Source organism: Pongo pygmaeus, chromosome 12 (assembly GCF_028885625.2).
Source record: "Pongo pygmaeus isolate AG05252 chromosome 12, NHGRI_mPonPyg2-v2.0_pri, whole genome shotgun sequence".
Lineage (NCBI taxonomy): Eukaryota > Metazoa > Chordata > Mammalia > Primates > Hominidae > Pongo > Pongo pygmaeus.
This window is the reverse complement of record NC_072385.2, coordinates 132,862,523-132,874,640: the sequence shown is the minus strand read 5'-3', so window position 1 is coordinate 132,874,640 and position 12,118 is coordinate 132,862,523. Positions and strand designations below refer to the sequence as shown.

Genomic DNA, 12,118 nt, shown 5'->3' with positions numbered 1-12,118 from the left:
ACAGTTGACCTTTGAACAGTATGGGCTTGAACTGCATGGGCTCATTTGTATGCCAATTGTTTTCTATACGTATGTTGGAAAATTTTTTGAAAACAATGTAACAATTTTAAAAACCTCTTAAGACTAACTGTGTAGCTTAGAAATATCAAAACATTAAGAAAATGTTAGAGATGTCATGAATTCATACAATAGATGTAGATACGAGTCTGTTTCATCATTTACTTCTGTAAAATATAAATCAATCTATTTGGTACCATCTGCAGTAGAGAGGAATATAGACAAAGGTAAAGATGCAGCGTTAAATCATTCCTGCCCATGGTTAACTGTAGCACATAGTGTTACATGGGTTTCTGAGTAAAATGTCTTAATCATCCCTGTGGAAGCAATTTCTCTCTCCAGTAAATTGCAGAGCATGGTAATGAGTGATCTCTCAGGGTTCTTGTGTACCTTCCCTCCTTCGTGTTGAGTCCAGTAACGTAAACCTTGAATAACACCCCGGGACCCACACGAAGTGCCACGAGGGATGTTGCAAGTGCCCCCAAGAAGCGGGAATGTCACAGCATTGCCAAAAAGCTGAATTGTTTGCTGTGCACCACAGATTGAGGTCTGCAGCTGTGGTTGCCACCATTTCAGACCATTCATCTCATAAACAGATGATGTAAACTTATGGTGTCAATAAATACAGTGCAGTGCTCTAAGTATATCTTCTCTTCCCTGTGATTTTCTCAATAACATTCTCTATTCTATAGCTTACTTTCTTCATTTATTTATTTAGAAATAGGATCTTGCTATGTCATCCAGGCTGGTCTTAAATTCATGGGCTCCAGTGATGCCCCTGCCTCCGCCTCCCAATTAGTTGTGATTACAGGTGTAAGCCACTGTGCCTGGATTCACTTATTCTATTCTAAGAATGTAGTATATTATACGTATAACATACAGAATATGTGTTAATTGACTGTTCATGTTATTAGTAAAGCTTCTGATCAACAATAGACTACTAGTAGTTAAGTTTTAGGGGAGTCAAAAGTTATGCGTGAATCTTCAACTGTGTGAGAGTCGGCGCCCCTAACCCCTGGATTGTTCGAGGCCCAACTAAAATGAGCCATTCAATGGGGCATGTGCGTTCCCACATAAATATCTTCCAAAAGTTTTTCTTTATCAGTTTTTGACATTTAAGTTCAGTGGATAAAGAGATACTTTCTGCACCATAAGGTCAATGATGAACATGTTGTTCTTGGTTTGTGACGTGTAACCCTATAGGTTCCAGGTATCCCAGCTGAAGGAGAAGATCCAGAGGGCCCCAGAATTAAAGTGCAGTTTCTGTACTCAAGGCTCATTTAGGGTTAGCAACGTATGCACACTACACCCATTCATGTACACACACATTCATGTGCATATACATTTCCACATGTACACATGTTCGTGTGTGTGCACACATTCTCATGTGCACACGTACACACATGTTCTTAAGTGCACACACCACAAGGCATTTGGTGTCTGGATGATGCACAGGGATAAATGTGCAATGCTCTCTATGACCAGAGGGTCATCCTGCAGAGACGTCTGAGGGGCCAGGAGAGCCAGGGCATCCCCCCGGAGAGGCCAGGAGGCCTGCCTGAGACACACCAGTCATAGCTTTTACCTCTAACCTGTGCCTAGAGTGCATGTGTCAGCATATTTCAAGTAAAACTGTTTGGCCAAGTGCTGAGTTCATGTGGATTTTGGGACTGGACCTTGAGCGTAAGTGTGAGTGGGGACTGTCCAGCTTGGCTGGTTGGCACAAGTGAATGGAGATATCTCAGAATCATGATGGGAAGACCCAGCAGGTGGGCAGCTCCCCTTCCTTTCTGCTGCCATATGCAGGGCTGTGGGTGGACACCACATTCTCATTCAGGACTTTGGAAACCCCGGCCCAGGTGTCTCACCTTGTTTCCCTTCATTGGGGAGAGACTGGTGCAGCAAAATTGATGTTGGGGTGCAGCATCCCAGGAAGGTGTCTGGTGGGGGCTCTTCAGGGTGGATCTGTGGACCAGTAAATGAATGGGTGAGCTGAGAACTGAGGTGGGTCCAGAGAGAGACAGACAGAGACAAAGAGAGGGATAGAGAGAGACAGAGAAACAGACATAAAATAGAAAGAGAAACAGAAAGACAGAAATGGAGAGAGAGAGAGAAAGAGAGAGACACAAAGAGAGACACAGACATAGAAATGGAGACAGAGAGAGAGAGAGACAGACAGTGATAGACAGAGACAGGTGCCAGCCAGGTATTGAGTGTGCGTTCACCATGCACCTCCATGCTGTTGACCTATAATTGTGACAACTGGGACCCCCAGTCTTTCTCTTCTGCCCTTGATAAAATGAATCCTGAAGTGGGGTGCAACCTTGCAGATGGGGGAAAGAAATGGGGAGCTCCCCAGGCTGCTCCGTGCAGCACAGGCTGGCAGCATCCGAGTCGCCTTGGTGGTCACAGAGTAAAACCTGTGATGTAATAGACATGCTGTAAGTAACTTACATCTCTGGGTTAAACGATTAACCAGAAATGGAACAACATCATTACATCATTCCCTTTGTCAGGCCTTTGGGTTGGCGGAGTGAGCTCCCGGGTGGCTGAGTGCTTTGTCGTGCTTCAGAGGCGTTTTGGGCACGCAGTCCTTTGTCTCAGGACAATGAACCCGTGAGGAGACGAAGAGCCAGTAATTCTATAGAGACTCGGAGGCGCAGGGGACATGCTTAGTTAGAGTGGTGGCGGTGTTTTCAGGTTTTATGATAAACACAAGCATCAATGTCTCAAGACTTTCATCTTTATCTTGTTTTTTTTTTTTTTTTTTTTTTTTTGAGACAGGGTTTCCCTCTGTCACCCAGGCTGGAGTGCATTGGTGGTGTGATCTTGGCTTTCTGTAACCTCGGGCTTCTGGGCTCAAGCAGTCCTACTACCTCAGCCTCCCAAATAGCTAGAACTACAAGCATGTGTTGCCACACCTGGCTAATTTGTTGTATTTTATTTATTCATTTATTTTTGTAAAGACAAGGTCTTGCCATGTTGCCCAGGCTGGTCTCAGACTCCTGGGCTCAAGCAATCCACCCACCTCCGTCTCCCAAAGTGCTGGGATTACAGGCGTGAGCCATCACATCCAGCCTCATCTTTCTCTTCACAGTAAAATAGGAAAGTGTGTGGTGACCAGTATTTTAAGGGAAAGGCACTTACAGAGAATTAGGCATTTGACATAATTTATTTACAGATATTTGTCTGTGGACCACTTCCACACCAGCTGTGCATGAGAGGGCTCATTGCTCTGAATTTGCCTCCTTGTCTGCACCCAGGAGACGGTTTCCCAGATCACACAAACGCTGCCTTCTCCCCACGCCAGGGCCCTCAGCATGGGAATGACCTTCCAGCGCTGCACGTTTCCAATCCATGCTCTGTTTTTCAGTTCTGGCTCACAGAGGACTGCTGGTTGCAAGCCAACTTGTATCTGGGTCTTCAAGATTTTGACTTTGAGGACCAGAGGCCCTATTGCTTCAGCATTGTAGCCGGCTATGGGAAGAGCCATGTTTTCAACGTGGAGCTTGGCAGCGAGCTGGCCGTGTGGGAGAAGTCCTTCCAAAGAGCCACATTCCTGGAAGTGCAGAGAACCAGGGTAAGTGAACAACTCACACTCTTCTCACCTACACCTGCTCGGGTGTCTGAAACATAGCATTGGGGTATATGTAGCAATTTATTGGGGGAAAAGGAATCTTCAGAAGGTGAGAATTTTTCACCTGAGCCACTGTGTGGAAATGATCGTTCACACGGAGTCACGCGCTCCGTGGATAACATGAGCTGTAATGGAAGGGAAGGGGAGGAGAGGATTTTGTGTCTGTGTCTACATTGAATGTGAGGAACGGGCTGCATCGCTTTCCAGGCAGGGACTCCACCGATGTGGCACTCAAATTCCTGATAAGTGATGACACTTCTAGCCTGTGCTCCAGGAGACAGAACACCTAGCTTACAAATGAGTATGATATGTCGTGCAGTTACTTGGATGTTTGTAATATTTTAAGGCACTTTATTGGTTCTTCCTCTCAAACTTGATGGTCCGAAGGAGAATATAAAATAGCTTATGTGTCTGAATTGCTTTTCTCTTCTTGACAACAGCAAATACATCACTCACAAATTTGAATGTATACCATGTGAAGGGATAAGGAAGAATGCATTATAATCCTCCTTATCCTAAATAGTGGGATGATCCTTCAGGGCGGATGCACGCTGCAGGAATGAAGAGTGACAGGAGATAAATGAGGCAATGCATCACAGAGGAGCTCTGACTTCACACCAAAGTCCAGGGCTCCTGCCTGGCTGAGCGCAGAGAATGCTGAGTGTGAACTTAGTAACTAAAGATGGCTACTTCGTTTAAATATACATATATATACTTTGAATGTGAAAATATTCTGTTATTTATCTTTCATTCAGGGTGTCAAAATGTATCCAGGCTCCTTGGCATGCCGTCACAGAGCACAAAGCGTCCCTGTAACTAATGCACACTGAGATCTCTTAGTCCACAGAATGAAGTCACACGCAGATCTTCATAGAAACCAACGCCAACGTTTATTCTCATTTATCCCAGGCTGCTGTGATTTTCCCCTCAAATTCGGCACCCTAAGTTGGAATTATGGTTGATTCCTGATGCTTAAAATAACCTTTATATTTGAAGCATCCAATTCATTAACCATTACAGAACATTACATGCTGGAAAGAAAATTACTAAACATAGGATCCTTCATCTCAGGGACTTACTCAAATGTATAGTGACATTTAGCCACTTAGAAACCATCAGTACTAAAGGTTCAAGTCATTAAAAGGCAAAGTGAAAGAGCGTTTCTGGGACAAAGTGAACTTTCTGCTTTTTTTTTTTAGACGATAGCAGTAATCATTTTGCTTTCAACGTAAATACCAGAGAAGTAGAGAGAATTCTCCATTCGCATGTGTGTGCAGGGGCTGCCCCACGCCCTCTAGTGCCCCAGGGCCTGTGCCTGGCTGAGCAGAGTCACGGTGGCCATTTAGACTCATCTATGGGACGGTGACAGGTTACGGGAGAAGATATCCTGAATAAGAGCAATCATAGAATTACAGTGTTGGAGGGAGGGTGAAAGGTTAGTAATTTCATCTAGTACCCAGATGTAGTGAAATGAATGTCTGAAGCATTCTAGAGAGTGAAAGTTTATTTAGGATTCCTAAAAAATAGAACTTCTTTGTGAATAGTCCTTCCTTATGTTCTGTACTGTCCTTATTCCACTGAAGGGGGTGAAGTCTGGGCATAGTGGTTCATGCCTGTAATCCTAGCTCTTCGGGAGGCTAAGGCAAGAGGATCCCTTGAGCCTCAGAATTAGAGACCAGCCCGGGCAACCAAGCCCAAGAAACCTAGAAGCCCCGTGTCTGCAAAAAATAATAATAAAATATTAGCCAGGCATGGTAGCTCATGCCTGTAGTGCCAGCTACTCAGAAGGCTGAGTGGGGAGGATCTCTTGAGTCCAAGAGTTTGAGGCTGCAGTGAGCTACGATGGCACCACTGCACTCCAGCCTGGGCCACAGAGTGAGACCCTGTCTCAAAAAAAAAAGGTATAGGGTAGGGTGGGAGTGGGGTCAGAGCTGGGGTTGGACTTTAATGGTCAGGACATGTTTCCTAGAGGAAGTGGTTAGTCTCTTGTAAAAATCACTGATACCTTGCACAGGTGGAGAAGAGAAGGCATTCCCAGTGGGAAGCATTGAAAAATTAGGCTAATGCTCCATTTGGCAGAATGAAAGATCTAAGATTCGGGCTAGGACTCAGCAGGCAGCAATGTGCCCAGGTGAATTTTAGAGGAAACATTTTCAATAATCCAGGATTGAGATAATGAAGACCTTTCGTGGGGGATGAGGCAATGAGGGTGTTAACAAGCCGGCACACCTGCAGAGACTAAGTGGGTGTGGGCATCCATCCACGTTTCTGCAGGACTGGGTAGAGTGGGGCTATGGGGGCCGTGATGACCACTGTTGGGAAGAACTGCTGGGGCCGTGCCATGCTGCCCATGACTGACTTGCTGGATCTTCACAACTCAGCAAAGTGGATGCCCTCAAAGAAGCCCCAGGTGGATGCTTCCTTGTGCAGGGTGGCAAGGTCATGCAAGACCTCTCAGGGCATTGGATTCCCAATTTACGCCTCACTCAGGACCCGTGTTTTAGGAACCCACCCTGCAGGCATTTCCTGAGCTCCACCCCACGTAGTGACCTGACTCCTATCAGATCTGTCCATGGTGTCCTGGGAAGGACAAAGCATTTCGAAATTAGATGGACCCACTCCCTCTTCGTGAATTAGAGAAAATAGTTCTCCAAAACTCCATTACATAAACGGTAAATTAAGTATTCTAACTCATCATGGAGTACTTATAAAATTATATTACATTTAGTAATATGTGCAAATGAATTAAGTCAAATGCCTAATACTCTCTACTAGGCTGGATGCATTGCGTGTACATCATTTAACTTTTTTTAATACGTCTAAGATGCAGTTGTTCTTTCCTTTTCCCTTTTATTTTACAAATGGTAAACGAAAGTTCAGAAGGGCTATGTTACTTCTCCACGATCACCTAGAGACTAAACCACAATGGCAGAATCTACGCAAGATTTCAAGAATTGCTGTCTTCAGAGTCACGTTCTTTCTGCTTGAAACATTCAACCTCACATGTGACAGAAACGAAATAGTGTGAAAGTGCCTAGAACAGTCCCTGGCGTATTTCAAACTCTCTGTAAATGTGTTCTTCTTGATTCAGTAGCACTGCTGGATTTCTTTTCTCCACCTTCTATCTCTGTTTTGCTTGTTTTGCTAGTTTTTTCTACTATTTCCTGAGTTTGATCGTATTCCAACCCGACTCACAATTTTAAATCTCCAGAATAATTACATGTGTATAGTGTTGATAGCGTTGATTTTTCTTTACTAATTGTAACACTTTTCCAGCATTGATTACCGTGTTCATTCCTTCTCTAAAAGGGTTTCTGAAAGGAAAGCCCTGCACCCTTCACAGGCTCTGGATCTAAACTCATGACATTCCTTCACAGTCGTTTCTGAATGCACCTATGTGAGGTCAGTACATTTTACAGAAAAGTTCTCCATCATCAGGGTAGTAGCTTCGTGCATGTCCTTAACCGCCTTATCAACATTATTACTCTCTTAAATAATATCTACATTACAAATATTGTTCCAAGTTATCCAGAATTCAGTGTCACACACATGCGTAAGAGAATAACAGCCCTTCCGTGTTCCAGCCTCTCCATCCCTGCCTCCCAAGCTGAGGTACAAATGCCGATATGATGTTATATAATCTTCAAACTGTTTTTACACATATTCAAGTTTTTTTTTCTTTTTTATTGAAAAGTCATCACATATGCATGTTGTTCTGCAATTTACAAGACTTTTGTAAATTTTTATGTCAATTTATCTAAATTTTTGTTTATACCAGCAATGTCCCGTTAGAATTTAAAATTAAAAATGTATATCTTTCCTAATAGCGACACAAAAACACAAAGTATAAAATATCTATCAGATAGGATGCCTTTGGCTACAAGTAAGAGAAGGTTCTTGACTCACCCAACCATAAACAATACCGAATGTTGCTATTATTTTCCATAACAAGGTTTCCATATTCCACCTTGCTGAGCTTTGAGGTCTAGATCGTGCCTCGGTGTGGCTCCCCTCCCGGTCATAAGATGCCTGCGGAAGAAACAAGCGTTCATGTCGGTGTTCAGGGGAGGCAGAAAATAGCCTCCGTAACCCACTGAGGATGTCCCCTTCAGCCTGGCTGTGCCAGCCTAGGTCATGAGCCCGTCAGACCAAAGTACTCGTCTAGGGAACGCCATTGGCTGATTGGCTTCTCATCAAGGGAACACCATTGGCTGATTGGCTTCTCGTCAAGGGAACGCCATTGGCTGATTAGCTTCTCGTCAAGGGAACGCCATTGGCTGATTGGCTTCTCGTCAAGGGAACACCATTGGCTGATTGGCTTCTCATCAAGGGAATGCTATTGGCTGATTGGCTTCTCGTCAAGGGAACACCATTGGCTGATTGGCTTCTCGTCAAGGGAACGCCATTGGCTGATTAGCTTCTCGTCAAGGGAACACCATTGGATGATTGGCTTCTGAGAACGAGCACCCACCCTGGGGACTGGAAATGAAGTCAGCAATGGTCCCAACCTTTATGGTACCAGGGACTGGTTTTGTGAATGACAGTTTTTCCACGGACAGGGCCAGGGGGATGGTTTGGGGATGATTCAAGCACATTACATTTATTGTGCACTTTATTTCTATTATTATTACATTGCAATCTGTAATGAAATAATTGTACAACCCACCATAATGCAGAATCAGTGAGGTCTGAGTTTGTGTTCTGCAACTAGACGGTCCCATCTGGGGGGATGGGAGACAGTGAAAGATCCTCAGGCATTAGGTTCTCATAAGGAGTGTGTCACCCAGATCCCTCACAGGTGCAGTTCACAATAGTGTTCCCGCTCCTATGAGAATCTAATACTTCTGCTCATCTGACAGGAGGCAGAGGTCAGGTGATGATGCTCACTAACCCAGCTCTTGGTGTGAGGCCCAGTTCCTAATAGGCCACAGACTGGTACTGGTAAAAAAAAAAAAAAAGTATTCTATTAGAAAGGACATCCCACGGAGCAGGTGTAGAAAGGACACCCCAGGGAACGGGTGTAGAAAGGACATCCCAGGGAGAGGGTGTAGAAAGGACACCCCAGGGAGAGGGTGTAGAAAGGACACCCCAGGGAGCGGGTGTAGAAAAGACACCCCAGGGAGCGGGTGTAGAAAAGACACCCCAGGGAGCGGGTGTAGAAAGGACACCCCAGGGAGCGGGTGTAGAAAGGACACCCCAGGGAAGAGGTGTAGAAAGGACTTCCCAGGGAAGAGGTGTAGAAAGGACACCCCAGGAAACAGGTGTAGAAAGGACACCCCAGGGAGCAGGTGCAGAAAGGACACCCCAGGGAGCGGGTGTAGAAAGGACACTCCAGGGAGCGGGTGTAGAAAGGGCATCCCAGGGAAGAGGTGTAGAAAGGACGTCCCAGGGAGCAGGTGTAGAAAGGACACCCCAGGCAGCAGGTGCAGAACTGACAGACAACAGTGTCTCCTGCGGTGCCTGTACAAAAAGCATTCTCATCAAAGTCAGCTTTCTCCTTTGCAAGACAGTTTCACAAGATCACGTTTATGAAGTTTTCGTAGGTCTGTGTGTGCTGTACAGATGCGCACCATCACCATCACTGCGCAGTGGGTCTCCTGTTAGAGGAGCCAGTGACGCACGGTGCTCCATGGATTTTCCTCTGTCGAGTCCTGACGAGCACACCCCTGCCTGCCCACCTCTGGGAGCGGGACCTCACTGAGGCAAACCAAGCTGTCATCCTTCCACACAGCTCCCGTGGTAGGAGCATTCTCCCTAATGGGCTCGTCTTTACCCCCTGCTCCATTTCTGGACTTAGGTTTGCTCTCTGGTCTGAGCTGCTCTCACAGAACACCAGTCTCTTCTGCCTGTTTCCAAGTTTCGGAAATTTTTCTGATAATTTCTCCTTTTGTTTATAAAGATCTCCAAAGACTATTCTTGTTCACACACAGGTTAATATTCTGGCATTAGTAGTTGCTTGGTATCATGTGCAACAGAATCTTAAGCAAATCAAGGTGGCTCTGTGATTCATTAATGCCTTTACCACTCCTACCGTACCATCAAGACAAGCACAGCCAAAAAGAGCTTCTGTGTATGGCAGATGTGCAAAGGCAATTCAGTGGAGAAGGGAAAGCCTTCTGAACAAACTATGCTGGGATAACTGGATGCCCATATATGAAAAAAAGAACTTAGACTCATTATATACATAAATATTATATATATAAGTATAAACTCAAAATGAATATAGAACTAAATATAAGTGCAAAACTATAAAACTTTTAGAAGAATAAGCAGGGTAAAGTCTTTGTGACCTCTGGTTATGCAAATATTTCTCAGATACAAAACCAGAAGCACAAACCATGAAAGAAAATTGGTAATTTAGACTTGAAATTAAAAGCATGTATTATTTGAAAAACACTGTTAATATAATGAAGAGAAGATATGAAAACTGGGAGAAAATATTTTCAAGGCATATAACTGATAAAGGACTTCTATCTATAATGCATAAAAAGATCTCAAAGCTCAATGATTAGAAAAACAATAAGAAATTTGGGAAAAGGCTTGAATAAACAATTCAAAAAAGATTTCTAGATGGGAAATAGGTAGGTTAAAATATGCTCCAAATCATTAGCGTGTAGGGAAGTGCAAATTAAAACAGTGAAATCTCACAGCACACATATTAAAATGAGTAAATTTTAAGACTGATGATGCCAAGTGTTGGTGAAGGAACTAGAACTCTCATTCTCTGTTGGTGGCTGTGGAAAATGGCACACCCAGCTTGACAGTGTCTTAAATGTAAAGACAAATTCACCATAAGATCCAGAAACTTTCTCATTACCCTGGTATATGCAAAAATGCTCATAACAGCTTCATTTGTAAACAACAATAACTAAAAACAACCCAAATGGTCACTGACGTAGGAATCAATCAAAAATATGTGTGTATCTATATAAAGGAGTGGAATTCATCAACAGAAAGAATGAACTATTGGCATATGCAATGATGTGGAACACTCTCCAAGCAACAAGAGTACACTCTAATTTCCAGAGCAATAGTTTAATTTTAGTGAGGTCCACTTCATTGAGTTTTTCTTTTATGGATTGTGTTTTTGGTGTCACATCTAAGAACTTACCCTTCCACCCTCGATCAGGATGATTCTGCCCTGGATTTTGTTCTAAGAACTCACCATTCTGCCCTCGATCAGGATGATTCTGCCGTGGATTTTGTTCTAAGAACTCACCATTCTGCCCTCAATCAGGATGATTCTGCCTGGATTTTGTTGTAGGAGCATGACCATTGCACATTCACATTTGTCACTGGTGTGGTAGTTTGTGCCAAGGTAGATGGAAGGGGAATCTGCCTGGCTGGTGGGCCCCTGCACAAAGACTCAGTGGGAGAGTCTTAGTTTATTTAGTGTTGCCGTAACAGAATAGCTGAGGCTAGGTAATTTATAAAGGAAAAAGGGCTTATTTAGCTCATAGTTCTGCAGGCTGGGAAGTTCAAGTGCATGGCACTGGCTTCTGACCAGAGCTTTCCTGCTGAGTCCTAACACACAGTAGATCAAAGAGGAGGCCGACATGTGCAAAGGGGCCAACTATGAAGTGTGTCCTGGCTTTACGACAGCCTAACCTTGTAAAAACTAATTCATTCCTGAAAAATCTCATCCAGTCTCCAGAGAGGGATAACTCTCTCACTACCTAGAGAATGGCAGCAAGCCACCCACCAGGGCAGAGCCGTCATGACCCAGATGCCCTGCATTAGTCCCCACCTCTTAAAGGCTCCACCTCCCAACATCCTTACCTCGGCAGCTACAGACTCAGCTTGTTTTATCGTGCTTTGCTTTGTTAAGCTCTGAAGATACTCTTTTTATTATTTGTTTTTAATTGAAGATTTAAGGAAACCCTGCAGTAAGCAAATCTCTCACTGCCATTTTTCCAGCAGTATGTACTCTGTCATGTCTCCATGTCTCTGTCACATTGTGGGAATTCTTGCAGTATTTCCAATGTTTTCATTATTACTGTATCTGTCACTGTGATATGTGATCAGTTTTTGTTGTTACTGTTGTAATTGGTTTCAGGCACCACCAATGTTGCTCATATAACATGACAAACTTAATCACTGCTATGTGTGTTCTGATTGCTCCACTGACCAGTCGTTTTCTCATCTCTCTTCCTCTCCTTGGGCCTCCTCATTCCACGAGACATAACAATACTGAAATTAGGCCAGTTAACAACCCTGGAATGGCCTTGAAGTATTCAAGTGAAAGGAAGGGTCACATGTCTCTCACTTTAAATCAAAAGCTAGAAATGATTAAGCTTTATGAGGAACACATGTCAAAAGCCAGGACAGGTCAAAACCTTCTTGTGCCAAATAGCCAAATTGTGAATGTAAAGGAAAAGCTCTTGAAGGAAATTAAAAGTGCTACTCCGGTGAACTCATGAGTAA

The 12,118-nt window shown here is 44.0% G+C and overlaps 1 protein-coding gene across 1 annotated transcript in view; it reads left to right on the top strand.

Annotated features, from left to right (window-relative positions):
- SNTG2 (syntrophin gamma 2) overlaps positions 1 to 12,118 on the top strand; it is a 426,593-nt gene that overhangs the window by 324,794 nt on the left and 89,681 nt on the right. Inside the window, exon 14 of the mRNA XM_054476287.2 lies at positions 3,431 to 3,637. Coding sequence (XP_054332262.1) covers positions 3,431 to 3,637 — 207 coding nt within the window. The remainder of the gene's footprint in view (positions 1 to 3,430; positions 3,638 to 12,118) is intronic.